The sequence below is a fragment of the Catharus ustulatus genome, unplaced genomic scaffold (assembly GCF_009819885.2).
Source record: "Catharus ustulatus isolate bCatUst1 unplaced genomic scaffold, bCatUst1.pri.v2 scaffold_74_arrow_ctg1, whole genome shotgun sequence".
NCBI classification, from domain to species: Eukaryota; Metazoa; Chordata; class Aves; order Passeriformes; family Turdidae; genus Catharus; species Catharus ustulatus.
In genome coordinates, this window is record NW_024879544.1 from 158,309 (window position 1) to 186,271 (window position 27,963).

Sequence of the window (27,963 nt, forward strand, 5' to 3'; positions counted from 1 at the left end):
TGCCGGTCAGGGCGAGGAAACGCGGCGGCGGTGCAGACAGGAGGGGGCGGCCGGCGAGCCCAGCGGCGGCAGCCCCGCCGGCGGGGCGAGCGAACGCGGCGCGGGGCGAGCGCGGCGCGGGGCGAGCGAGGTGCGGCGCGAGCGAAAGCGGCGCGAGCGAACGGGGCGCGGGGCGAGCGCGGCGCAGGGCGAGCGCGGCGCGGGGCGAGCGAGGTGCGGCGCGAGCAAAAGCGGCGCGAGCGAACGGGGCGCGGGGCGAGCGCGGCGCAGGGCGAGCGAGGCGCGGCGCGAGCGAAAGCGGCGCAAGTGAAAGCGGTGCGGGGCGAGCGAGGCGCGGCGCGAGCGAAAGCGGCGCGAGCGAACGCGGCGCAACCGAAAGCGGCGCGAGCGAACGCGGCGCGAGCGAACGCGGCGCGGGGCGAGCGCGGCGCGGGGCGAGTGAACGTGGCGCGAGGCGAGCGGTGAGCCCAGCGGCGGTGGCAACCCGCCGGCCGGGCAAGCGAACGCGGTGCGGGGCGGCCGGCGAGCCCGGCGGCGGCGGCAGCCCTGCCAGCCGGGCGAGCGAACGCGGCAGCGGGGCGGTGCTGACGGGAGAGGGGGGCCAGCGAGCCCGGCGGCGGCGGCAGCACCACCCGGCCAGCCCCGCCAAGCCGTGGCGCTGAGCTGGGCCACCCGGCCCCGTCGGCAACCATGAGCGGGCCGAGCCTGCCTGGCCCCACCCCAAGCCAGTAAAGCCCGCTATGCCGCGATCCTGTTACTAATTGGCCAATTTGTGAAAACTGCGCACGGATTCTCGCGACGAACGAAAGTGCGGCTAATATTCGGGGTGCGGTTTATCTATTGACAAAGACAGCAACATTGTCGAGGCACCGGGGGTGCGGCTTATAATCCGTGCGGCTTGTATTCGTGAAACTACTGTAAGTACAAACCAAAATAGATAGTATTGTGCTTTTCAAGGCAGTTCATACTTTTTTAAGGAAACACTTACAGATCACCGTAGACAAGACCATAAATCTGTGCTGTGCTGTGCTGGTAAATTCCTCTCAGGATAATTAGAAGAAGGATAAAAACAAAAGCTGGAAGCCCCCAGCTCAAAACGAAGTAAAGTAGATAGCGTCTCTCCGTGTGTTCATCATTCATCACAAGGATATACCAGAAATTAACAGCCTGAAGAATAATGCACAAAAATAATCAGTAGACTTGTTGGTGATAAATTATGCCAAAAACCAAACCACTCTGAAGGTCACAATGCAGTGTAATTCTGCCCCAGCACATGTGTATGTGTATAAACACTGTTTAGCGAAAATACTTTGTCATCACTTCTTTGTCATCACTTCCTTAAGTAATGAAAAAACATAAAAGCAATATGCTTATTTATACAACAATTTCAAATCAGACTAAAATAGAGGAAGATACAGTCTGTTTGGTAGAGAACACTACTTTAGCAATGTAAAAATAGTTTTTGGTGCAAAACTCACTTTTTTCTCTAGATATTCATACCTTCACACAGAAGACTGGCATAGCGTATTTCTAAATCTGATCCATATTTAATATTTTTATGTTATTATTCAGCTGTATTTATCTTGTAGGAAACACACTAAGTTCCTTCTATGGTTCTTTACTGGGCTCAGCAGTATAAGACAGACATGGATCAAGTTCAGCAATGGTTTGTGAAGATAATTGAGGGATGGAAAACTTCTCCCATGAGGGAAGGTTGAGAGAGCTTGGCTGTTTCAGCCTGGAAAGAGGACGCTCAGGGGGATCGTACTCATACATATAAACATCTGATAGGAGGCAGTTATGAAGAGGGAGACAGACTCTCCTCAGTGATGCCCAGTGATGGGGCAAGAGGCAATGGGCCCAAATTAACGCACAAGAAGCTCCATCTGCATACAAGAAAAAGATTTTTTGCTGTGGGGGTGGTCAGACACTGGGCCAAGATGCTCAGAGAGGTTGTGGAATATGTGTCCTTAGAGAGCCTAAACAAAATTGACCATGGTCCTGGGCAACCTGCCCTAGCTATCTGAGGTAGAGTGGTAGTGTTGCACTAGACAGTCTTGAGGGGGAGCAGAGCCAGGGTCGGCGGGGGAGGGGGGAGCTGAGCCGGGCTGGGACAGCTCCACGGCGGGGGAGGGGGATCCAAGCTGGGCCGGGGCAGTTCTGCAGCGGTGGCGGGGGTCCAGGCTGAGCCCGCACGGCCCTGAGCCAGTAAAACCCATGATCCCGTGATTCTGTTACTAATTGACCTCTTTGTGAAAGTTGCACGTGGATCCTCACTGCGAACAAAAGTGCCACTTACAATCCCGTGCGGCTTGTATATGGAGGAAAAACTAAATGTTGCCGACTCCCCGGAAGTGTGGCTTATAATTGATGCTGCTTGTAATCGTGAAATTACTGTACTTAATTAGTTGTTTCTGGATTCCTTATATAGGTCTCATTAGTTAACTATAATTTCACAATTTTTTGAATGGGATTTATATAGCATGAATATGCAATATTTTCTCTCATTGATAATAAAGCACATTGCATGCTATCAGCTTGTTTACAAAGGTTAGTAAATGTTGTAAATGCCTTTCTAGAGAATGAGATTTCATAGCTATGTTGAGTGTATATAATTATATTAATTTTATAAAAATTGTGTCTTTTTTTGGTTTTCATTTGGTGATTGGCGCTATATGAACAAAGGATATGTTAATTTTCCCTAAAAGATCAGGTAAATCCCACCACATAATTACAACTATTCTGTGTAGGGTCAAAGAACACAGAAAAATTCCAATTCCATTGCTGGACATGCATAGGAAGAAAATATTAAACAGATGAAAATGGTATTTGTACAAAAATCCCCAGCTTGTGGAAAGATTTAGTTTTTCTTTTTTATGTGAGATTGAAACCTCATTCCAAATTCTGTTTGTCACTTTATGTCAATGAACATACTTCAATTATATGCCCTTATAGTCCTGGCTAGGCTGTGCCTCATTGCAAGCAATTTCAGAGAGTAAAATTCTTTAACTATACTTGCCATTACACTCAGAGACTGCTGGTTCTGCTCATTTTGACAATCTGGTGAACCTTGTTCTAAGTTATCCAACTGAAATTGCTTTCTATGAAATAATACTTCATGTTCTTGATCTCTGGTTAGCCATATTTACATATCTTATCTATCACAGCATAACACTTAACACCAATGCTGCTGTAAAGGTGCAAGTGAGATTGGATTATTCACATTTTTTCATAGTCACATTTAGTATTTTGATAATTACCAGTTCTTATCTTCTACCCCTTTTGATGCTTCAAAATGTAATCAATTAAACAATACAGGAGCTAACTTCAGTAAATCCTTTCCTGTTGTTTTCCTGCAACTATTACCAGTTCAAAAGAAGAATAAAATGTACAGTCCATTTTCCAGCTGCTCAGGTAGAAGAACAAATGGACAAGTTGTGATCTGCTATAGAATGCAAAATAATTTTTTATTCACATAACACTCTGATGAGACAATGTGAACCTCAGTGAAGGGTTTTTCTTTTAAAATGAGGGAGTTAATGGAAATTACATTCCCAAAATTAGGAAATGTTTATTTATTTTTTAAATTACTCATTCATTCATTTATCTGGAGTGATAATCACAGAATTTTAGAATTTTTTCGCTGGAAAGGGCCATCTAGTTCCACATCTCTCAGCATGGGACATTTTCCACTGGACCAGCGTCCTGGAACCAGCCAGAATAAGGTTAATTTTTGCAGTAGTCATGGCTGGGACTCAGAGGTTATTCTGTATCACCACCCATTATTGCTGGGGGCCTGGGGAAGGAACTCTTCTGGGAAGAGGGGTATGCTCTGGATCAGTGCAGTGTGGTCAGGGGAGCAGTTGGGTGGTGGTATTTCTGTGAGAATCATTCACCTTTTTCTTGTTTGTACCCTCTGTCAGCATTGTTTTTGCACTGTTTGTTTCATTATCTCATTGCTGTTTCCAGCACATTGCTCTTTATGCCAACCCACGATCTTTGCCTTCTGAGCCTCCAATTCTCCTCTCCAGCCCAAGCAGGGTTGAGGGAAGGGGAGGCTGGAAGGAAGAGAGCAGAGCATGGATTCAGCAGGAGCACTAAGTTGGAGAGCACCATTCCTAAATGAGGACATAAAAGTTATTCTAAGTCTCTTCTCCAAACTGCCTTTGAACACTTCCAGGGATAAAGTAGCCACTCTTCTCTGGGCAACTTGTTCCAGTGCCTCACCACCTGTGATATTCTGCAGATAGCTGGCAAAGAACAGTTGCAAAATACTTTATTTAAAGTCTTTTCCAATTCAGTATGAAAACTTCTATTTTCCATTTTTCTTCTGTTTATGAATAGCTGGAGGGATCATTTAATAATAATTGTATGCTTTCATATAATTCCTTTTTTGAATCTGTTAAGCTGTCCACAAAATGTTCTTAAAATAAAAAGAAAAGTATCAAACTCACTTTAAGATCAGTAAACATCTTTCAAGTCTGACACATTTATAGAAATTTATACAAAATTTAACGTGTCATTAAATTGATGTAGGAGAAAGATTCAGGCATGGGTGATAGCAAGTTCAAGACTTTTATTCTGGTTTGCTTGTTGAATTGACACTTTCACTTGCTGATTTAATTCACTCTAGCAATAGCTCAAAAAAGCACAACCATAATTTTTCCATAATTTTACTCTGTGTCACAATTGGCAATTGAAAACTACAGATTTTTTTTTTTACCCGAACAGATAGCTTTCAATTTTTTCTGTAGCTTACTTTTTGCAACACCTTAGAAAATACTAAGAGAAGAAACTTATTTTCCTTGTCACACTGGAAGACTGTCTTAGTGTGTGATCCTAAGATAAATGCACTTGAAAATACAGGTTTATGCTGTTCAGTTGTACAACGGGACACTTGTGAGGATGAAGACCTCTGCATGTATATAAAATACTAATATAAGGCAAATATTTCAGGCCCATGAAGAGCCATTTGCATCTTGCTTACTCCTTTTCTTCTGCACTTAAGAAAGCCTCATCCTTTAAAAAAGTTCGGTAATGTTGTCAACTTTTTATGATTTACAAATTCCCTCTACAAAAAGCAAGAAACAAGACCATACAATAAAAAAGGGAGAGGAGCAAACAGACAAGCAAGGATGATTCGATGTAATCTTTGTCCTGATGCTGAAAATGGACCAGGTGACCTTGGATACCTCAGAGATTCTTTCCATTCTTACATTTCAGTTAATATCTTAGTAGTAGCTACATTTGTAGCAGAAATACTGATATTGAATATGTCTACAAATACAAGAAGCTTAAAAAGCAACAACAGTTAAAATACGAAGCTACAGATAAATTGTTTCGTAAAGAGCATTGATGTAAGGCAAAATGTTAAGCATAATTACTAAACCTAGCACTATGCAGAAGATGCAAAGATAATTTAAAAAAAAAAAAAAAACAAAGGTAAAGAAGTTATCCTAGAATCTAGAAAGTAAAGATCTATGATCTGGACCATAGAAATGAATCAGAAATTAATCCATATATGTCCGATTGTACTGTTATATCTGTGTTTTCTTATAGAGTTTTGTTGCCTGGAAATGTTACTCCACTACCTTTTGTTCATTTAAAATCACCTGGATTTTATGGATGTTTCAGTTCCACATACCTGCACAGTGCTTGTATTTGATTATCACATTCACCCATTTCTGTACCCTGAGATCAAGGTACTCACTTTCAGATTTGTATGACATAAGTACAGTAACTTCACGATTACAAGCCACATCGATTATAAGCCGCACTTCCTGAGTGTCAGCAACGTTTCATTTTTCCTCCATAAAAAAGCTGCACCGGATTGTAAGCCGCACTTTCATTTGCAGTGAGGATCCATGTGCAACTTTCACAAAGTTGCCAATTAGTAACAGAATCACGGGTTCGTGGAGTATACTGGCTCAGCCCTGCTCGGGGCAGCCACCTGGGAGAGGCTCCAGCCCCGCTCGCCACTGCCGCCGGGAAGCAGGGGAGCTTCGTGCCTGGCCGCTGCCACTGGGAGGAGGGAGAGGGGCATCCCTGGCTGCTGCCGCCAGGAGGAGGGAGAGGAGCGTCCCTGGCCAGTGCCACTGCGAAGAGGGAGAGGGGCATCCCTAGTCAGTGCTGCTGGGAGGAGGGAGAGGGGCAGCCCTGGCCAGTGCCGCCAGGAAGAGGGACAGGGGTGTCCCTAGCCAGTGCCGCTGGGAAGAGGGAGAACGGCGTGCCCAGCCGGTGCCACCGCTGCGCCCCTGGGGCCGGGCAGCGCTGCCACTGCCCAACCGCTGCCCCACAGCTGCCCCTCCGCTGCCTGGGGCCAGGAGGGCTCCACCTCAGCTCAGGGCTGCTGCTAGCTCAGACTTCTGGGTTGGGAAATTTCCAAAATTTGTTCATATATAAGCCACTCCTGAATGTAAGCCACACTTCTGGTTTGGGAGCAAAATTTTAGTCAAAATGGTGCGGCTTGTAATAGTGAAATTACTGTAAATGATCAAACATATTCACTATGCTATGCAGCCTCACAGCGGGCAGAGTGACTGCACAAAGGACACAGAATGTGTTCCTGTATTTCTGTTCTTCTCCTGACATAAGTATTTAAGTCCCATTTAAGTATAAATACATTATTAATTCTGCTTTTAAGATCAATTCATGTGTCTAAAGTAGACTACACTGAGAAATACAAACATTGATTTCCCAGACCTTTAAGTCTGCCATTCAAACAGCAGTAGCATCCAGACTTCCCAAATCAGCCTGGTTTCCCCTTGATCCACAGGTTTTTCTAGACTTGTCATGGGGATCAATTCAAGCACAGAGATGTCTTCCTGTACACTGCTATAGCATACACACTCCATAATTAGATATATATATTCAAGACTGATTCCCATCCAAAAGGAGCAAATTACAGCTGAGGACTAGATTGATCCCTGTTTCAGATTATTTCTTTCCTTTTGGACCTTTCAAAGTTCAGGAATTATTCTCAACTGAAGACCTGTACCTACAAAACCGAGAATCATCTTCTTCCTGAATTTTACTCCTGGCAGCTCATTACTCAGCAGGCTGATGGATTCCCTCTTAAGTACTTTTTCCTGTCAGATTTCCATGAAGAGTCTTCATGTTTAACACAAGCCTGAGGCTCCACTAAATGCTATATATTATGCAAGTTCTTAGGATTTTACCAAAGTCTACTTAAAAAAAACAACACTAGATTTCAACTACAGACATAAAAACCACCATTAACAGTCATAGAATTTTTTTTTGCATTATAAGTAGCTTTTACAACTCAGTGCAATGTAAAACACATAAAATGGGATGATGAAAGTCAAACACTGAGTTGCCAAAGCTTGAGACATTCCAGTAAAAAAGAAACTTAAGAATGTTACTTTTTTTGTCCAAATTAGCAAATGATGAAGAGCTCTGAAGCAATTTAGGAAGAAAGTGAATGAACAACTGTGAAGAATATTATTTACAGTTTACAAAATAATTTAGAGTAGTTAACCTACAAGAACACCATTTGCCAAGTAAACAAATTTTTCTATTGAGGTCATCTGCGTGTAGCTTGCTAAGGCTAATGAACACAACTGAGCTAGGGTTATTAATTAATATGAGCCTGACATATCCCAGGAAAATGCCACATATCACATGAATGTTACTGGGAGAGAAAGTTGCAACCTAATTTGCAATTCTTAGCTTAGTCTGACAGCCTGAATATGGCAGGATTTGTATGGTAAGATATGGAACTGCATGTATACAGTCGTATGCTATAATAAATATGCTGAGGACAAATCCTCTTAAAATAACAGAAAAATAAATCACTTAACTCACATACTGGTGCTAAATATACATTTCTAGATGAGGGCATAATAATGAGGGCATAAATAACCCCACAGCTTGTTATTTTGACAAACTTTAACAGGTAATTTTCCACAACTAATTTGATTGCTCATGGTGTTCCATATTAGTTCAATTGTTTTTTCCACCATTTACTGCTCTATAATATAGCAAACGAGCAACACAACTGAGAGTAGTTTGGAGTACCAGTCTGATGAGGAATGGCTGAGGGAGTTGGAGGTGTTCAGCTGTAGAAAAGGATGGGGGGACATGGTTTAGTTGTGGGTTGGGCAGTACTGAGTTAACTGTTGGACTTGATGATCCTACAGGGCTTCTCCAACCTAAATGATTCTATAACTTTATAAAAATTCTGGCAATAATTATGAACACATATATTCTGCATTTTAATGCAAAATTGTGAAGGTATGTTTGTCATGTTATACAAGTTTAATGACTAAAATGCCACTGACTCAACAAATTACAGAATAGTTTACATTTATGCTTTGCCTGTAAGAGACTGTTGCAAAAGACCAAATAAAAGATATTTAGAAAAATTACTAACAACAAGAAAAAGAATTCTTCCTTGTTCTGAGACAATTCTTCCTTGTTCTGAGGATGAAGTGAGACGAGGACATTCTTGTATATTTGTAATGGAAATGAGTGGAAAAAGTCTTTATAGTGTTTTTATACTTACCCCTGGAGTTGTGTCATTGTAGGTTTAATAAAAGCCATCTAAAAACCATCTTTTGGCCTTCTAGTAGCACTGAATTTCAGTGCTCTATATCTCTCTCTATACATAGAGATACAGATAGGCATATATATGCACTAAAATATAATAGAAGTACAGTCTAACTATCAGTTACTTATACAGGTGTTTTGGGGAAGTGATAAAAAGGACTATGATACCAACCTGAACAAGCATCCAGCTGAACTGGCAGAGGTAAAGGTAATGAGTAACAGATGCAAGGGCAAAGCAGCTTTCCTCTGAGATATGCTGGCTCATGTAAGCAGAGACCAGAAATGAAACCTGATGGGGAAAAAATGAATACATGCATATTGGAATTAAACAAAATTTATTTCATGTTAACAATAAGGGGAAAAATAGTTTGGAACTAAAACATACACTAAATTACTATTTCAGAAACTCAGGAAAGATATCTTGGATTTAATATTCACCTGAAAGAATTTATGCTTAAACAGTGTCAACTCTTAAACCAGCTTTAAACTTTTTGCAGATCATCTCATATCCCTTTTTTGAGAAATGTTAGTTGTTTAGTATTACCCGAGAATAGCTCAGCTGGTTAGAACATGGTGCTAATAATGCCAAGGTTGTGGGTGCAATCTCTGTATTTACTTAAGAGCTGGACTCAGTAATCCCTATGGGTCCCTTCCAACCCAGAATATTCTTTAATAAAGTAAGTTTTAAAAGTAGAATTACTTAAATTGAATTATATTACTCAGATTTAGTATGTTACTTGCTTTGTTTTACTTGCTTAGCATGAGCAGTTGGATTTGCTGAAGTCTTACTTGACAAGCTGTGGTCCTGCATCTAGATATATTTTTGGCTGAAATGGAGAAGAATATTGACATTGCACTGATACTCTTGCTATTGTTAGGTAATGTTTATCCTAAGTCTATGGCCTTTTAATTTGCTATGCTCTGCCAGCTAGCAGAGCTACCACTCTTAAATTACTTATTTTTACAAATCTGACACTCTGCTATGGGAAACCAAGGGTCGAGCTTGAAGAATGAGAAAACACACCTGAGAGGGAGGGTATGTGTGGGCAAGGAGTCAGGAGAGCCACCCATGGGCTATTTGGAGCTGCCCACTGTGAAGGGACCCTGGTCGGGTGGTGCATATGCAACTCCTTGAGTGGTGTGAGAAAATTCAGGCAATGGCCTCTCCCATAACACACTACACTGCACACTGACGAAACTAGACAGAGACTTAATGCTTATTGTTTAAAATTGTTCCCATGCAACATTAGACACACATTGTGTAATTGGGGGTAGAGATTTTCTTGTACTAAAAGAGATGTTATCTTCTGATTTGAGTAAATCCAGATATTTTATCAAGTAAACAAAGTCAAAAGGCATTTACTGTCTTCAGGCTGTCAGATATGTAGGAATGTAATACCTCAACCCCTAAGATAGTAATACCAGACAAAAGGGAGGAAGCACCTATTCCTTTGTCTAATACCACACCAGGATTTCACATTCACAAGGCAGTTACAATTTGGGTTTTTTCCAAAACTGTGCCAGATCTCAATCTGGATAAGTAGTGAATGCACTGTCTAAGCAACTGTCTTGGAGTGACTTTATGAAGCTTGTATATCCCAAATCATCTGTTCTGTTGGTGTTAAATATTGAGCTCGGCAGCTTTAAGACTGGTTTCAGGAGTGAAGGGGAGAGAAGAGGTGCAGAGTTTATCAGAGACTGCGCTCGTTCCCCCGCATCCTTCACACAGACTATGTTGTCTGCAGTAGACAGCAGGGGAGAGCTCTCCTTTGCTTTTGGTTAGTTTTTCTGGTTAGCTGGACTGTGTATTTTTTTCCTTCCTTTTTCTTGGAATTGTTCGAACCTGCTCTGGACTGAAAAACCCAGGAGGAGCACTGGGAGCTCACTTGTGGCTCACAAGGCCTGGCCTGGACCACAGTATTTCCCAGTGCTGGAGGGGCTGAGAACAGCCTGAGTGAGCCAGGCTGCACCCACAGAAGGGATTCTTCTGAATTTGCCATCTCTTTGGAGCAGCAAGAAGTTTTGCTGTTTAGTATTGTTCATTTTCATACTGGGCAGTGCTTTGTCTGTTAAATAAACAGGTGGAGTTTTTTCCACTTCTCTCCGAGGAAATTTTTTCCCTGAACCAGGTGGAGGAGGGACTGCTTGAATCTGTTTTCTAGAGGGACTCCACTTCGAGGTTTCCTCCCAAATTTGCCCTAAACTAGGACAGCAACAAAGGTATTCCAACTCTGACTGCAATGAATGCAGCGAGAAAATTTCAACATAGCATTTTAAATTAAAACACAAATCAGAAACCTTAAGCTCTGTCTTTTGAAAATTTCTTTACAGAGGAAATGGCTCTACAAATGCAAAATTCATAAAAGACTTGAAGTGTTCACATAAAGAAAGTTTCTATTCATCCACTATGCTGATAACTTTTTCTTTCCCTGACAAAAGTACTACTTTTTTGACCAACAGATCATCGACTTGTCAGTAAAAGAAATTAATGGTCTGTGAAGACTGATTTTATGTATATAAAATCAGGAAATGGTATAGGTAAAAAAGTTAAAGTAAATTAGGTGATTTGGGATACGTGCGGACACTGTATTTGCAACAAAATACTCATAGTACTGGGTAACCCTTACACAGTCTGTTTATCATAAAAGTACCCTTATAAAGACAGGATAATGTTACCTCCTCATAAAATGGAACAATAACAATGAGAAACTGGAGAACAAGTGGACTAAAAACAATTATGAAATGCATTTCAATATCTAAAGGCAAAAAAATGCACTTTAAGTATTTGACATGGTATTTATCAGCTTCTGCTGCAAACTGGCATCTCATCAAGGCCACATAATCATTCAGTTATTAAGAAGTTAACACACAGCTTAATAAAGACAGGTCTTTGCCAAATTCTGACACTGCTGAAAGAAATCCCATCGTCTGGAGTGGGTTAAACACAACCAAAATATGTCTGCAATAGCTGCCACCCATGAGAGATAAATAAGAAGTCTTTGTGGAAACAACCCCATGGCAGCAGCTCTCTCAAACACTACCAGTAGTAATTTGTCTAAAACTTGAGCAAATGCTTCTACTGACAACAAGCATCTGGGTGGAAAGGCTTTACAATCTTTTGTTTTCTGAAGGCTCCTGTATATGCCAAGGACAGACTACTAGGCTAACATGGAGACAAATAGGGATGCAAACACAAAAGCAAATGATGGAGTCCTGGAAATATGTTTTAAACTCCTTTTAGACTAAAAGCATTTTGCATTTATAACCAAGAAACCGTAATTCCTAAAACTCTGCTGTACTTCAAGAAAAATAAGGGTTTGTATATCATAAAAAAGGAGCATATCACTATATGAACAGTTTTCCAATGAAAATAGTGCAGAGTCCAAATATGCTAAAAATTTCATATCTTAAGATAGAAACTGATTTTTCTTAATGGAACAAGTCTGAATATGGCTGCAGTAATCCCTCAGCTAAAAGTTCACTGCACTTAGTGGCCTTGGGGTATTTTAGGAAAAAATGCCAAAAAATCAAAACAAACAAATAAAAAAACAAACTGAAACAAACAAAAAAAGGTAAAATGTAAATTTTTCATAGACTTTTTATCTTGCATCTTGGTCAGATGATAAAAATGAGTATAGGTTTATAACAAAAAACCCCACAAACCAACAAATGTACCTTCCCAAGAAAGTGTTCCTTAGACTAATTGCCTCATGTCTTCTGTGCCTCACTTAGTTATTAACTGTAGGGTGCAACCTTTTGTAACAAGGAACTTATTACTTTAATATCAAAAATATGTGCCATCTATTGGAACAAGCTGGTCCCTCTTGGATCTTTAAAATACATGCTCATTATAATAACCAATTGTCCAGAGCTCTTTTTACAGAGGTCTTACAGTTTCAATAGCCCTTTTCAATCTTTGCATGTTGATATTTAGTTCTATGCTGAGATGATAACATAATGCTTCTTCTTCATACTTGTCAAGGTAGTCAGTCTTGACCCAAAATGATTTGATTGATAATCCCTTAAATTGCTCAAGTACCCAGTTGATACTTTTTTAATCCTACTGTGATGTTTCCATGGTGATGGCATACCATTCAAAAAGTTCTCCTTGACAAAATGAAAAAACAAAACAAAACAATAAATAAATGCGCTTCTGTATAACAGCAAAAAGCTCTTTGACATGGTGCCCATCTGACAGTCATTTACTCAGTTATCAAAGGACACTGCAATTATTTTAAATTATTTAAAGACAATTTTCTAGCAATTACAGTAATTTCACGACCATAAGGCACACTGGACTATAAGGCGCACCTCTGGGAATCGGCAAATTTCGCAACTTTGTACATTATATAAGGTGCACCGACTATAAGGCGCACTTCTGGGTTTGGACCAAAATTTTAGTCAAAAGGGTGAGCCATATAGTCGTGAAATTACTGTACTTCAAGGAAGTTATTACCAGGATATTCCATCTAAGCCATCAACACCAAACTGTAAGTGAATAACATTAGATGATTTACAAAATTATATGTTTCTGTAGGAAGATTATTTTTGTACTGCTATTTCCAAGTGGTAGTCTGTATCTGAAATTCACTCCTCTTATAGTTGTGATCTGCTCCTATTTTCCAGCCTGCAGTTTTTCATGGTCAGTTTATATCTGTTTTTATTTTTGTTCTAAGTCTCTCAGGTTGCACAGGATTTCTTCCTCCTTGGGGTTTGTACTATCATGAACTTACAGAATGCAGTGATACAGGCGCCTTTTCTCAGTGTTAATTGAGCCACTGCACAACACAGTACTCTGTAGTGATGATTAAGCTACTCTGGATAGCAAAAGCAGTTTAACTCCATGAATACAGCATCTGCCTAGATCAATTTACCTTGTTTGTCGCAGTAACCCTGCATACTGAAATGTATGATCACACATGTGAAAACTTGTCCTTGTGCAAAAAGCCTTTACAGCTTATGCACCAATTTCATTGTCCTTCTCTATACTGGTGACATATTCATTCTATCCTTCATGAAAACACTTTGTCAGGGTTGGATGGTGAAAAGCTGTAGAGGTTTCACAAGATTCTCATCCAGTAGTTTTCTTATCTCCCTATATACCATGCAATACTTCTGATCACAGTCATAGATTTTCAGAACAGTTTGTAAGGGACCTTAAATATCATCTAGTTCCAAAATCCTTGCAACGGGCAGGGACACCTTCCATTACACCAGATTGCTTTAAAGGCCATCCAGCCTGGTCTTGAACACTTCCAGGCAGGGGCAGCTAAAACTTTTCTGGGCAATTTGTGCCTGTTCCTCACCATCCTCACTGTAAAGAGTATTTTCCTAATATCTAATCTAAACTTACTGTCAGTTTTAATTCTCTCCCCTTGCTCTGTCACTACATACTCCTGTAAACTGTTTCGCTCCATCTTCCCTGTAGGCTCCCTTCAGGTACTGGATGGCCACAAAAAGGTCACCCCAAAGCCTTATCTTCTTCAGACTGAGCAATTCCAATTCTCCTAGCTTTTCTCCATAAGAGAGATGTCCCATACCTTTAATCATCTTGGTAGACTTGCTTCAACAGATCCATGCCCTTTCTGGGCTGGAGAACTCAGACATGGTCGTAGGTGGGATCTCATGAGAACAGAGAGAAGGGGCCAAATTCTCTCCCTCAGCCTCATGGACACACTGTTTTGAATGCAGCCCAGGATACAGTCGGCTTTCTAGGCTGATGTATGGTAATACCTCAGAGATCATCTGGTACACACCACTTTCCTTTTTATTTTTAATCAACTACTTCTTGGTGCAGAATTTTGCTGATAACTGACAGGTTATGACTGTTCAACTTATTCAAGAAAATATTCCAGTATTTCACACTTGAGTCTTCAAAGCTTTCACACCTTTCTATATGCTACCCCATTACCACTTAGTGTCAGCGCTTCTCTACTTTCTGTCATGGGTGCATTTTGCCTGGGCATTTTATTTTCTGTCCCACAAACCAGGGATTTAGGACCAGTGCAGTACTTCTCTTTGTCACTCTCTCATAGTTGTCTTTTCCCCTTAGTTTGTATCTTCCCAGATCTGAGTTTCTAGACTAATTGTTCTCCATTATACACTTTACTGTATTTATCTCATCAAAGTTATCAGACTAGTTTGGTTTGATCTAAGTATGAGCACATGTAAGTCCTATTCTCTCTTTCATTTACCACTATTGACTTTAGACAATTTTTTTAAACTCTTAGATGTTACTGATATTGTAATAATGGGCCTCCAGTTGCCAATATTATTTTTTTTTACTATATATTACTCTTACTATATAATTTTCCAGTCACATACTGGCACTCAGAAGGGAAGGATTTTTCTAAAGCACTTGCTGTGAGACCTGCAAGGTATTCTAAAAGTTTTGTCAAAATTAGGACTGGGAGCTTTTCTCTTCCAAACTATGAATCCTTTAAATGTTCCTTCTCTCTTGGTAGCCATCACCTTCACTCCATGCTACTAACTCTACACAAACTCTTGACTTTATCTCAGTGGTGACCTTTAATATCACTATCTTCTCTGACAATGTGAAGATTGAACTTTCTATCTCTTTAAAGTCACATCTAATGTACTTACTTTTCCTGCCTCATTGCAAATTTTTATCATAAATGTTACATTATTCTCTCTTCATTTATATAAAAAACCTCACTCACCAACCAACCAACCAACCAACCAACCAACCAACCAACCAACCAACCAATCTTAACAAAAATTCCTTACAAGAAGACAACACTATTGTCAGTCAAACCAAATGTACAAAATTTATTCACTGATGCCAACTACAGATGATGTAAGCAAATCAATGAGTTTTCTAATGATTAAAGAATTTATTAAACGCTAAGTTCAGAATTAACAGACCTTAACCTGGCCTCATAACAGAAATTTACAGAGAAAACAATGAGTCCAAGCTGCCTTTTTAATATTGTACAAAAGAGAAAAAGAAAAGACCAAAGAAGAAGATCAAAGAAATTTCATACCAATCAGGTAAAAAAAGTCAACAGAGAAGTAAGTTGTCTGAAAACTGAAATAAGAATCATGAAAAAGAAGTAAGTGCAATACAGAGAAGTAGTAAATCCAGTTGGTCATAGTGCTGAAAACATACCATATGTTAGACTTTAAAACAAGGATACAGCATATGACACAATGAAACAAATCTTATCTATACATTGCAACAAACATGGAAATACTAAATGTATTCTTTGCCCCAGATATTCCTAGTAAGACCAGCCTACGGGGATGCTGCATCCCAGAAACTAGGGGATAAGGGTGGAGAAAGAAGATATACAGTAATTTCACGATTACAAGCCTCACCATTTTGACTAGAGTTTTGGTCTGTATCCAGAAGTGCGGCCTGTAATCCGGAGTAACCAATATATGAACAATATTCTAAAAGTTGCCAACACGGAAGTAAGAGCTCGTGGCAGCCCCAAGCCAAGCTGGAGCCCGGCCAGCCCCGGCAGAGGTGGCAAAGCCTGGCAGAGGCAGGGCCAGTGGTGCGGGAAGTGGGCGGCAGAGCCCGAGACAGCAGAGCGGGTGAGCCCGGTGGCGCAGGGAAGCCCAGCAGAACTGGGGCTAGCAGTGCAGGGGAGCCCAGCAGAACTGGGGCTAGCAGTGCAGGGGAGCCCGGCGGCATGGGGGAAACCTGGCAGAACAGGGCCAGGGCAAGCAAATGCGGCAGCAGCGGTGCAGGCGGCAGAGGGGGTGAGCGAACCTGGCGGTGGCAGCGCCAGCACCGCCTGGCTGGCCCCGAGCGGCAGCACCGAGCTGGGCCACCCAGCCCCGTCGGCAACCATGAGCAGGTCGAGCCTGCCTGGCCTCGACCCGAACCAGTAAACCCTGCTATCCCGCGATTCTGTTACTAACTGGCAAATTTGTGAAAGTTGCACACAGGTCCTCACTATGAACGAAAGCTCGTCTAATAATCCATTGTGGCTTATATATAGACGAAGACCTAAACGTTGCCAACACCCCGGAAATGCAGCTTATAATCCGTGTGGCTTGGAATCGTGAAATTACTGTACTCTTTTTGGAAGAGGGTCAGAACTGAGAATAATTTAGCATATGGGACCATGGCACCTTACGGGATGCACACAAGTTGAGTGAGCTGGCTGCTGTCATTGCAAACCACTTGCAATAACCTTTCAACAATCAGGTGACTAGGAGGTGCCCAAAGACTGGAGGAAAGCAAAGGTGCAAGGAGGAGGATCTGGGCAACTACAGATTGGTCAGCCTCACCTCCACCCTTGGGAATGTGATGGAGTAGCTAATCCTGCAAACACCTTGCAGGCACACTAAGGATGAGACAATGACCAGAAGCATCCAGCATGGTTTCAGCAAGGGAAAGTCATGCTTGACCAACTTGATGTGATGAAGTCACTGGCCTGGTACGTGAAAAGAGAGCAGCACACATTGTCTACCTGGACTTTGACTTAAGTCTTTGACTCTAGTAAGATATTCATAGATGAGCTGTTGACTTATGTGCTGGAAATGCAGATGGTGAGGCTGGCTGAAAACTAGTTTGAACTTGTTTGGATTTTAAGAGGTTTATGTGACAACACTTCAGAACTCTTCAAAGAAGTGCAATGAAGCTGATGTATTTGAAGTACCGTGAGGAAGGAAAGAATATTGATTCAAAAAATAAATGAAACTATTTTCCTTGTATTTTGTGGCAAACCATATCACACAATGTATTTACATTCAGAGAATGAGGAACACCCAGTGAGGAAGACCAGCAGGTTTGTTCGTTGAAAACCATAGTAACTGGTTAACCATGTTCCAGTCAACTCCAACCAGTCTGTCTTAATGTTCTGTTCCAACTTTTCAGCCTGACCATGCAGCAAATAGTAAAAAAAAATTACAAAGAACTAAGTCTATCTGATGCAATAGTAGCCATACAAGTTGTTTAACAGGAAGTAAACAAGTTGTAAAAAGGGAAGTTTCAGCACTGATACTGCAAGTGATAAAACCCTGATACAGTAAGTAAAATTAAAGGTAGACACAAAATAATAAAGCTGTAAAATTATTAAAATTATTTAAAAAAAATTTATAGTGTTAAGAATTGAAAAATATTTTCACAAGGGAGAATACATCTGAGAGCAATAATCTTTCCCAATTGCAAGAAGTGATGAAAAGCCAGCATGTTGTGACAGGTCAAGAAAAAAAAGAGAATATCTTGCAAAGCATTGGGGGAGGGGCTGTGGAGAAGCTAACCTCAGCAAATATAAATGCATCAAACAGCTGAACAACAAGCATTTAGCCCTGGAAGAGGGCATAGGGCTAAGGTCTGACAGATCTGCTCACAACAGTTTTACTTTCCCATTTCAGCAGGAAGCACTCTGCCTCTGGCAGCTGAGAAAATGATCTTCCCACCTGGAGAAACCTGCAGAGCAATTGGTCAACTCTTAAACATTTTTGAGTGTACCTGTGAGGAACACACCAGTATTTTTTGCCACATTTTTGCAATTTATTTCAAATGTTGTTTTACAGTATGAACTCACAAAGCTTTAGACCTTCTCCTCTTCTAGTCAGAAATGCATTCTTATATGTCTTACTGAAATGGATCCTAACAGTGGTCATGTAATTTCTTTTCACATTAAACAATTTTTTTGTCTTTCATCAATTTTATGAAATTGTCTACATGAAGATTGTCTGCTCTATGGGGTTATGTATATGGTTTATATACATCTATATTTAAAAAAAAGAGCTGTGCTCTGCTCTGAATGTGCTAATATGGCAGGTCCAAAACAAGCTCCTTTGATGCACTTTGATTTTCTACAGTAAGATCTCTGTCATATTGTTTTCCATCTAGAAGCCCCTGAGCAGATCTGCCATGACATATTAATTTACAGTAATTTCATGATTATAAGCCGCACTGAGTATAAGCCGCATGTTACAATACAGAGTGTGATAAAAGGTATCTGTTCTATCACCATCTGTTGAGGGTGGGGACAGTGATCCTTATCTCAATGGCAGATAATCTGCTAATGGGCCATCCATTGAAACCAGGCAGGGCATTGTTCTTTATCTTTTCACAACCCATCCTTCCTCCAGGGAGTAATTGTCTGCTAATGGCCCATTGAGTCCCACTGTGGGACTGATAAAATTACTGCATCCCATTGGAAGTTGCTCCAGCCAGGGAGAAGAACCCAACATTTCTCACCAAGATAAAAACAGAGGTTTTGGGACACTAACATAGCCCCTTTCTCCACTGGACTCCAGAGGAAAACCGGATTTCTCCACATCACCACTGGACCTCCAGAGGGAAACTGCACCTTGTACAGGAGCACTGCGCCAACTGAACCACATCTGTCACTGCAGGAGGATGCAGCCACCATTTAATGGGACTGCTACCAACACCCTGCCTGACAGGGTGTCAGGTTGTACTCTGACTTTGTCAGGGTTTGGAGTTTGTTTCTTTGTAGTACTGTATTTCTATTTTGATTTCCCTAGAAAAGAACTGTTATTCCTAATTTCCATATTTTTGCCTGAAAGCCCCTTGATTTCCAAATTATAATAATTTGGAGAGAGGGGGTTTACATTCTCCATTTCAAAGAGAAGCTCCTGCCTTTCTCAGCAGACATCTGTCTTCCAAACTAAAACAGCAACTTTTCATTCTTTGTCCATATATAAGCCGCACCTGATTATAAGCTGCACTTTGGGTTCGGACCAAAATTTTAGTCAAAATGGTGCGGCTTATAATCGTGAAATTACTGTACTCTAGCGGATTCTCAGGTTGGATCTATATTCACTTATAGGGTTTATCACAAAAAGCTTTCAATAACCGGCTTCTCACGCTGTACATTTCTGGATAGTTTTTCTTGAAGTTTGGGTATAACTTCCCAGCAAAAACTACACATTAATTTATAAACTCTAAACTGAATTTAGGACTCTATCCAGGTCCAACAAAATGTGATGTTGGGCAAGTAAAATTACTGCAAGGGAAACACATCTGATGACCTCTGACCTGTTGTAACCCACTACCCTACTGTTTTAAGAATGGTATGTCCCTTTAACCCTGTAACCCCTGCAAGACCAATAGACTGACCCCTGCGATGGGATTGGCCTGAAGCCAAGGCTGACCCCTCCCCTTTCCTGACCCATAGAAAAACCTGTGCCCGGGTTTGAAACTTCCTCTTTATCCTCATCTCCCGCTGTGACCACATGGAAGCCTAAGAATAAAACAGAATATCAACCCTGGGATAAGAGCCTCTAATATCTCGCCTGTTCTACATGAAACAGCACCCCAGACCAGCTCTGCAGGATATTTGAGGTACAGGACCAGGCCCCCAGGGTGCAGTTTCAGTTCACGCCTGGTCCGTGGTGCTTTTTAAATTAAAACCCACGTGAGAGGCTGTGACCCTTGAAGGGTTAGGAAGTCGATGGGAAGTCAACTGCCCTGTGGGCAAAACTTGCTTTCTAGCAGGTCTAGCTTACAGGGGGGGAATCTACAACTCATCCAGCCCAAGGGTGAGCGGATTTCGGAACAAATTACAAAGTACAGTTTTTCAGCTCCTTGGTACTTCGCACAGATTGGTAAGTATAAATTTTCCTCCGTGGGGAGGGGCATTTTGAGGTGCTTTCTCTGTAGCATCCAGGTGCCGGGAGCTGGGCTGCACAGCATCTGCCCTGAGGGTTTTGGAGCTGTATGCAGCCGGAGACGCTGGTGGGGGTAGCAAGGCCACCTTGAAACAGTTTCTGCCGTGTGTACAGTATCACGCCAGACAGCTGATTTCAAAGAGAGGCACCGTTTTTGCTGCAGCCAGACAGTCTCTGTGTGGGGAGGTGCCAGCTTTGCCGGCAGCTAGCAGCCTTCTCTTACTGTGTTTTAACTGTGCATTGTAGTGAGATATTAGAGTAACTTGCTGTGGAAATATGGGCTCCCAGCATTCTAATTTGAAAAAGAGCGTGGCTTCACAAATTAGAGAACTTTTAAAGATTGAAAATGTGCATATTACTAACAGAAAACTAGAACGTTTTCTAAGTGGCTGTCTGTAGAAAGATCTGATCTTAATTTGGAAGATATGAATTCGGTTTTATTTTGGAATGAAATTGGAGATTTATTAACTTTAAAAGTCGAAAATGGAGATAAAAAAGCCTTAATGTTCATCCCAATATTTTTGCAAATTAGAAAACTTTTACTTCAAACAGAAAATAACAGCCAGCCACAGCAAACTGCTTCAGAGTCAAACAGTTCTTGCATCTGTCCCTCTGCATGTGTTATCCCCTCTTCACCTAAGAAATCTGACTCCTCTGTCTCTCTAACTCATGCTGATAGCCACGTGTCTTTTACTACTGAGGCTGAAAGCAGACCCCAACATGGCTCCAGCCACATGGCTCTCAACTCTTCTTCTTCCCATAATACTCCTTCTCCCCTGCTAACACCCTCAAACCCCTCCCCAAACCCATCCTGGCCCCTGGGTTTTCAGGGCAATTCTCACTCTATTCAGATTTTGCCATCCCTTCCCCCAAGCTATCAGGCTAGCACAGAGGGGGGTGGGTGTGGGTGTGGGAGAACTGGTTCTACAGGTTCTACGGGACCTCCCTCTGAGATAAGGCCCTTGGCTCCGCCCATTCCTCAGGACACTGTCTCTGTAGAGGCACATAACCAACAGATAACACAGCCCAGAGAAGAGGAAAGGGTAGTGCCTATCTCTAGAACCCTAGATCTGGAAACCCAGATTCCGTCTGTGGCTCCTGTCATTTATATGGGTAGGAGAAATGGCAGGAGAACATATCAGCCACTGACATACCAAGATAAAAAGGAAATTTGTAAGGTTCAAAGAGAATTTGGTAGACAGAGTGAAATGTTTAAAGGATTTTTAAGAGCAACATTTAGTTCTAATGAGATGGTACCCAATGATATTAAGGATTTATTCAGATGTTTGTTATCCCCTTCTGAATTTGATTTATGGGAAAGTATTTGGAAAAGATCTTTAAGAGTGCTTTTGCAAGAACTACAACAAAGCCCAGAAAGTGCAAAAGATGAGGATAATAATGATATTACACAGGAACTTCTCTTAGGTGAGGGACAATTTGAAAACCCTGATAAACAGGCGCGTTTATTAACTAAATTTGTTTTGGATAAGATCTCTCTAGCAGCAGAAAAAGCTTTCAATCAATTACCTACTGCTGAAGTTACAGGTAGTTATGTTAATATTAAACAGTTTCCTTCAGAAAGTTTCTTGCAGTTTCTGGATCGCCTCCGTGCACAGGTGGAGAGACAAGTCTCGGACCCAAAGGTGCAGGCAGAGCTATTAAAGGAGATGGCTCAGAAAAACGCTAATGAATCGTGTCGCAGGGTCATACTTAGTCTTCCCCTGGACCCACCACCTAGCTTAGCACAGATGATAGAAGCCTGCACCAGAAAAGCAGAACTGTTCAGTGCACCAGAGAGAAATCCAGGACCAGCACAATCAAAGTCTGCAGCAGCTATGACACCAGGACCAAGGAAGCAACCGGTACCACCACAGCAGCTGCAGCACATCACCTGCTTCCAGTGCAAGAAAACAGGGCACTATGCAAGGGACTGCCCACACAGCCAGAAACAGAAGAAGACCAACAAACAAAAAAACTAGGTGTACAGCGCGTACCTGCCATAAATACCATAACGCGCGAAGATATAAATACTGTGGGTTCCACACGGGAAAAAACCTCTCTCTTTAAAAATAAGGGGGAGGACGGGACAAATGGTGTGGGGATTAATGATAGCATAAATGTTAAATATTCAATTGGCAAGGGTTGGATGCCTTTTGGTTGTCTCAATCTTAAGACCACTAAAGGTGTTTATTTTAATGTCAACAGAGTGGACAGCAATTACAGTGGATCTGTCTAGCACTTCACTGGACCTGACGCTGTTGCATTTGGAACTGCGCTGTGAGTATTTAGTTATGGAGGACACAGCACACACACCCTTGGAGATGGAATTACTTCCATTATCCAAGAAGGAAAATGTCTCAGGTTTCGTTCTCTTAGTATGCTGCTCACAACCACCTTATTACCTGAACGAGGGGCAAATCCTCGCCCAGGCCATTCCTGTTCCAACGGAAATCACAGCAGAAGGAAAATCACCTGAAGTCTATTGGGCAGAGGTGGTGGGTGAGGAAAAACCCTCTCTGGCATGCAATCTGACCCATGGTTCAGACCATCTCCATGTGAAGGGGGTGCTGAACACAGGGGCAGATGTGACGATCATACCCGAAAGGATGTGGCCGTCACAATGGGAATTACAACCCGTGGCAGGCAAAATCCAAGGTATAGGGGGAATCAAATTGGCTAAAATATCAAAAAGCATCATGCAAATTGAGGGGCCGGATGGAAAAATAGCTAGTGTCCGTCCGTTTGTTACAGACTGTAAGTGCCCCCTGTGGGGAAGAGATACCATGTCTCAGTGGGGAATGAAAATGGTGCTCCCCAAAAGTTCTCAGGATTTTTAAAGGCGGCCACTGAGGAGCGCCCTGCCCACAAATTGACATGGTTAGATGATTCTCCAATCTGGACAACTCAGTGGTCGATGAGTAAAGAAAAACTTAAGGCACTGGAGGAACTTGTAGCAGAGCAATTGGCAAAAGGACACATAAAAGAAACTACAAGTCCTTGGAATTCCCCGGTATTTGTAATTAAGAAACCAGGGAAGGACAAATGGAGATTGTTACATGATCTCCGGGAAATAAACAAAATTATAGCAGACATGGGATCACTTCAACCAGGGATGCCCTCTCCAACGATGCTCCCTCAAAATTGGAAATTGGCAGTTCTAGATATTAAGGACTGTTTCTTTCAAATCCCTTTACACCCAGCAGATGCTCCACGGTTTGCCTTCTCTGTTCCTACCATCAACAGAGAAGCCCCAATGAAGCGCTACCACTGGAAAGTGCTCCCTCAAGGGATGAAGTGTAGTCCTTTCATATGCCAGTGGTATGTGGCCTCATTGCTGTCTCCAGTGCGTGCTCAGAGAAAGGAAGCTATCATCCTACATTATGTAGATGATTTGCTTGTGTGTGCCCCCGATGACTCTATACTCCAACACACGCTTGACCTAGTGGTTAAGGTTTTAACCTCTGCTGGATTTCAATTGCAGGAGGATAAAGTCCAAAGGATGCCACCTTGGAAGTACCTGGGCCTGGAAATCACTGCAAGGACCATTGTTCCTCAGAAATTGGACATTAATTGTAACCCAAAGACCTTAGCAGATCTCCATTCCTTGTGTGGGTCTTTGAATTGGGTTAGGCCCTGGCTAGGCCTCACTAATGAGGACCTAGAGCCCCTTTTCAATTTATTGAAGGGGGAGAGAGAGCTGATTTCTCCCAGGGAACTGACCCCAGAGGCAAAAGCTGCAATCAAAAAGGTACAGAAAGCTCTAGCAGAGAGGCAGGCTCATCGCTACAAGCCTGAACTGCCTTTCAAATTCGTAATTCTGGGAAAACTACCACACTTACACGGTTTGATATTCCAGTGGATCGAGGGGCAGAGAGATTCGCTCTTAATCATAGAGTGGGTCTTCCTCTTCCACCAAAGATCCAAAACCATCACAAAGCCACAAGAACTCATAGCTCAGCTGATTCGTAAGGCAAGGATGAGACTGTATGAGCTGGCAGGTTGTGACTTTACATGTATTCACCTTCCAGTCAAACTCTCTGAGGAGGGAAGGAACTCTCCTGAGAGGCTGACAAAGGAGATGTTCGAGCACTTGCTCCAGAGCAATGCCAGTCTCCAGTTGTCTCTGGACAGCTACAGTGGACAAATATCAGTCCATGCCCCGTCTCACAAGCTGTTCAATGAGGAATTCCACCTCATTCCTCATGAGAAGAGGAGTCGGAGACCACTCAAAGCTCTCACAGTGTTCACAGACGCTTCTGGGTCTTCCCACAAGTCGGTGATGACTTGGAGAAATCCTCAGACTCAGCACTGGGAAGTTGATGTTGAGTTTGTGGAGGGTTCGCCTCAGGTAGCTGAACTGGCTGCAGTGGTAAGAGCTTTTGAGAAGTTCTCAGAGCCAATCAACTTGGTAACAGACTCAGCTTATGTAGCGGGAGTAGTGTCCAGAGTGGAGCAGGCAGTGCTCAAAGAGGTTGACAATGAGCAGCTTTTCAGGTTGCTGTCAAAACTAATCTATCTGATTTCTCATAGAGAACATCCGTTCTATGTGATGCATGTGAGGTCACACACCGATTTGCCAGGTGAGATCGCAGAAGGGAATCGTCAGGCAGACTCCCTTGCCACCCCAGCAGAACAAGCACGCCTCCCAGACATCTTCCAACAGGCAAAGCTGAGCCACCAGCAATACCATCAGAATGTGCCAGGTCTGATCCGTCAGTTCAAGCTAACATGGAGTCAGGCTCGAGCCATTGTGGCCACCTGTCCCAGCTGCCAGCTCCAGGCCATGCCATCGCTAGGTGCAGGGGTTAACCCCCGAGGCCTTGGCAGCTGTGAGGTGTGGCAGACAGACATCACACACAGTTTTGGTCTCCTCAAATATGTTCATGTAAGCATTGACACATATTCAGGTGCGGTTTATGCCTCTGCCCACGCAGGAGAAAGAGCTGTGCATGCCAAACAACACCTAGTGCAAGCTTTTTCAGTATTGGGGATCCCTAAGGAAATCAAAACAGATAATGGCCCAGCGTATGTGTCCAAGGAGTTCCTGGAATTTGTCCAGCAGTGGGGAGTGGAACATAAGACAGGCATCCCCCACTCCCCCACAGGCCAAGCTGTGATTGAGCGCGCACATCAGACGCTCAAGCATGTTCTGGCTAGACAGAGTAGTTCAACTGTGTGGATGTCTCCACAGCAGAAGCTGTGTAAAGCCCTGTTCACTATCAATTTCTTGAACTGTTCATTTGAAAACATGAATCCTCCCGTGGTTCGTCATTTTAACAGTGGCAAACAGTTCAAGCTGTCTGAGCATCCACCAGTTTTGATTAGGGATCCAGAAACCTGGGAAACCAAAGGTCCCTATGAGTTTGTTACCTGGGGACGTGGTTATGCATGCGTATCCACTCCCTCAGGCCCTCGGTGGATTCCCCAGAAATGGGTGAAGCCTTTTGTCCCCAAACAGCCAGCTCCAGCTGAAGAGGAAGAGAAGCAAGTCGCAGTTGCTTCGAAAAGAAGACGCCGCCGGAGAGGAGAGAGAACTGACACAGAAGACAACCTTCCAGCAGACTCAGAGACTTTTAACATGTTTTAAAATGTTTGTTTTCCTTTTAACAACCTAATACCCTTCTCTCTTCTTTTAAAGAAAAAAAGGGTGAGATGTTGTAACCCACTACCCTACTGTTTTAAGAATGGTATGTCCCTTTAACCCTGTAACCCCTGCAAGACCAATAGACTGACCCCTGCGATGGGATTGGCCTGAAGCCAAGGCTGACCCCTCCCCTTTCCTGACCCATAGAAAAACCTGTGCCCGGGTTTGAAACTTCCTCTTTATCCTCATCTCCCGCTGTGACCACATGGAAGCCTAAGAATAAAACAGAATATCAACCCTGGGATAAGAGCCTCTAATATCTCGCCTGTTCTACATGAAACAGCACCCCAGGCCAGCTCTGCAGGATATTTGAGGGCCAGGCCCCCAGGGTGCAGTTTCACTGACCCTTTATGTAAATAGTTCAGAATGGTCCGTGCCCCATGTCCCATGGTCAATGTCCCAAGCCTGTCAGTGTTCAAGAGGCATTTGGACAACATTCTTTAAAAAATGCTGGAACTCGTCCTTGAAGTGATCAGGCCATGGGACTCGATGATTACTGTAGGTCCCTTCCAATCAAAACTATTCTAATTTTTTGTAGTTTACCAATACCTGAAGACAAGAAACAGAAAATAACCCCAAGAACCTAGATGCTGGCTGGAGTAACACACAACTCTCCATCTGCTTGCCTGCAGATTTCCTTCTGTAGGAGTCAGAGCACACGGTGGTTGGGGCAGACTCACCAGACACTGGGGACAGGATGCAATCAGCGTCCGGCCATGGATAGTATTTTAAGCATGGTAGAGAAGGAAACTTGTGTTCCTCCACAAGGCAAGTCAGTTATGAAGGATAAGCTGTGTGTTGTAGTCACATGCTGGAGGAAAGCGACACAACCTGCTGTAGTGGAGGATGTCTCTGCTCACAGCAGTGGGGTTGAAAATAAACCTTAAGATACTTCTAACTCAAATCATTCTATGACTCTGTAACTATTTATTTTTCTTAAAAAAGAAAAGCCAAGATGTAAATCTAGACAAAGAGTGTCTTCTGGTTTCATAATGCTTCAGTAGCAAACCTCTGCCTAAATATCAGCTCTTCCATACAGCTCCAAAATCCTCTTGAGGGGCTTTTCCACTTCTTTTTCAGTTAAAAGGTTAAACAAAAACTCTTAATTTGAGGTAATCTGAGACATATTCACAGAATCAGTGGCTGATCAAAAAGCAGGTATACTAAAAATGCTAACAGAAGGCTGGTTATTGTAAATTATTCTTATTCTCAGGAGTACCTCTACTGGTAGAGTGCATGCTGTCTCAAACCAACCCCCAGAGATTTACATATATATGGAAAGATCTTTACAAGACTATGGGGTCTGTCTTCATCTATCGCTTGGAAGAGCTAATCTAACATTAAGTCTGGCATGAGAGGAAACAACATTTAATTGAAGCAATTCAGGTTTTACCAGAAGCTTTTAAAACATAAACACATTTACTTAACATTTACTTACAAATAAAGCATTCTTTAACAAGGGCTAATAGGTAAGTTACCTAGTTCTACTATTTTAACCAACGATATCAAAGAAATGTTCTCCCAGACAACTAGTGAAGAGAGGACATAGTCTTAAACTCCAGCAGGAAAGGTTCAGGTTGGACAGTAGGAGTAACTTTTCTACAGAAAGAGTGATCAGACATTGGCATGGAGTGTCCAGGCAGATGGTTGACTCACCATCTCTGCAGGTGTTAGAGAAAAGCTTGAACATGGCACTTAGTGCCATGGTCTATCTGACACAGTGGTGTTAGGTCAAAGTTTGGACTTGATGATCTCGGGCTTCTTTTCCAGCCTAACTGATTCTGTGATTCTGTGAATTCAGTGATCAGTACAATTATTTTTCTTATGATATAGGAAACTTTATCTGCTGTTTCCTCTGTGAAAAGGTTTCAAAATTGTAGAGCAGCAGAAGGTTTCCTGACCTAACAGAAGCAGAAAAAAACCCAAAAAACATTTAGATTTTATTGTGCTAGTGGAAAGATTGAATTTTTTTACCCATAACTATCAATGCCACATAATAATGGGCTTTAACAAGCAGTAAAGATTTAAGGTGATGCCCCTTGAAGACAGGGATTTTCAAATGTGTGTAATAAAATCACTGGGACCATCCCAGCTAATGTAGATTATTTTAAAGAATTAAATAATGTCTT

The 27,963-nt window shown here is 42.3% G+C and overlaps 1 protein-coding gene across 14 annotated transcripts in view; it reads right to left on the bottom strand.

The window, feature by feature from the left end:
• Positions 1–27,963, bottom strand: part of ADGRV1 (adhesion G protein-coupled receptor V1) — a 320,555-nt gene that overhangs the window by 78,901 nt on the left and 213,691 nt on the right. For 12 of the 14 annotated variants that reach the window (XM_033086930.1, XM_033086929.1, XM_033086928.1 and 9 more), the window contains 2 exons: positions 8,741–8,857; positions 989–1,167 (listed from right to left, as the gene is read on the bottom strand). The exons of the other annotated variants lie outside the window; for them this stretch is intronic. In XM_033086930.1, the coding sequence (XP_032942821.1) occupies positions 989–1,167; positions 8,741–8,857 (296 nt within the window). The remainder of the gene's footprint in view (positions 1–988; positions 1,168–8,740; positions 8,858–27,963) is intronic. 14 annotated transcript variants of the gene reach the window in all.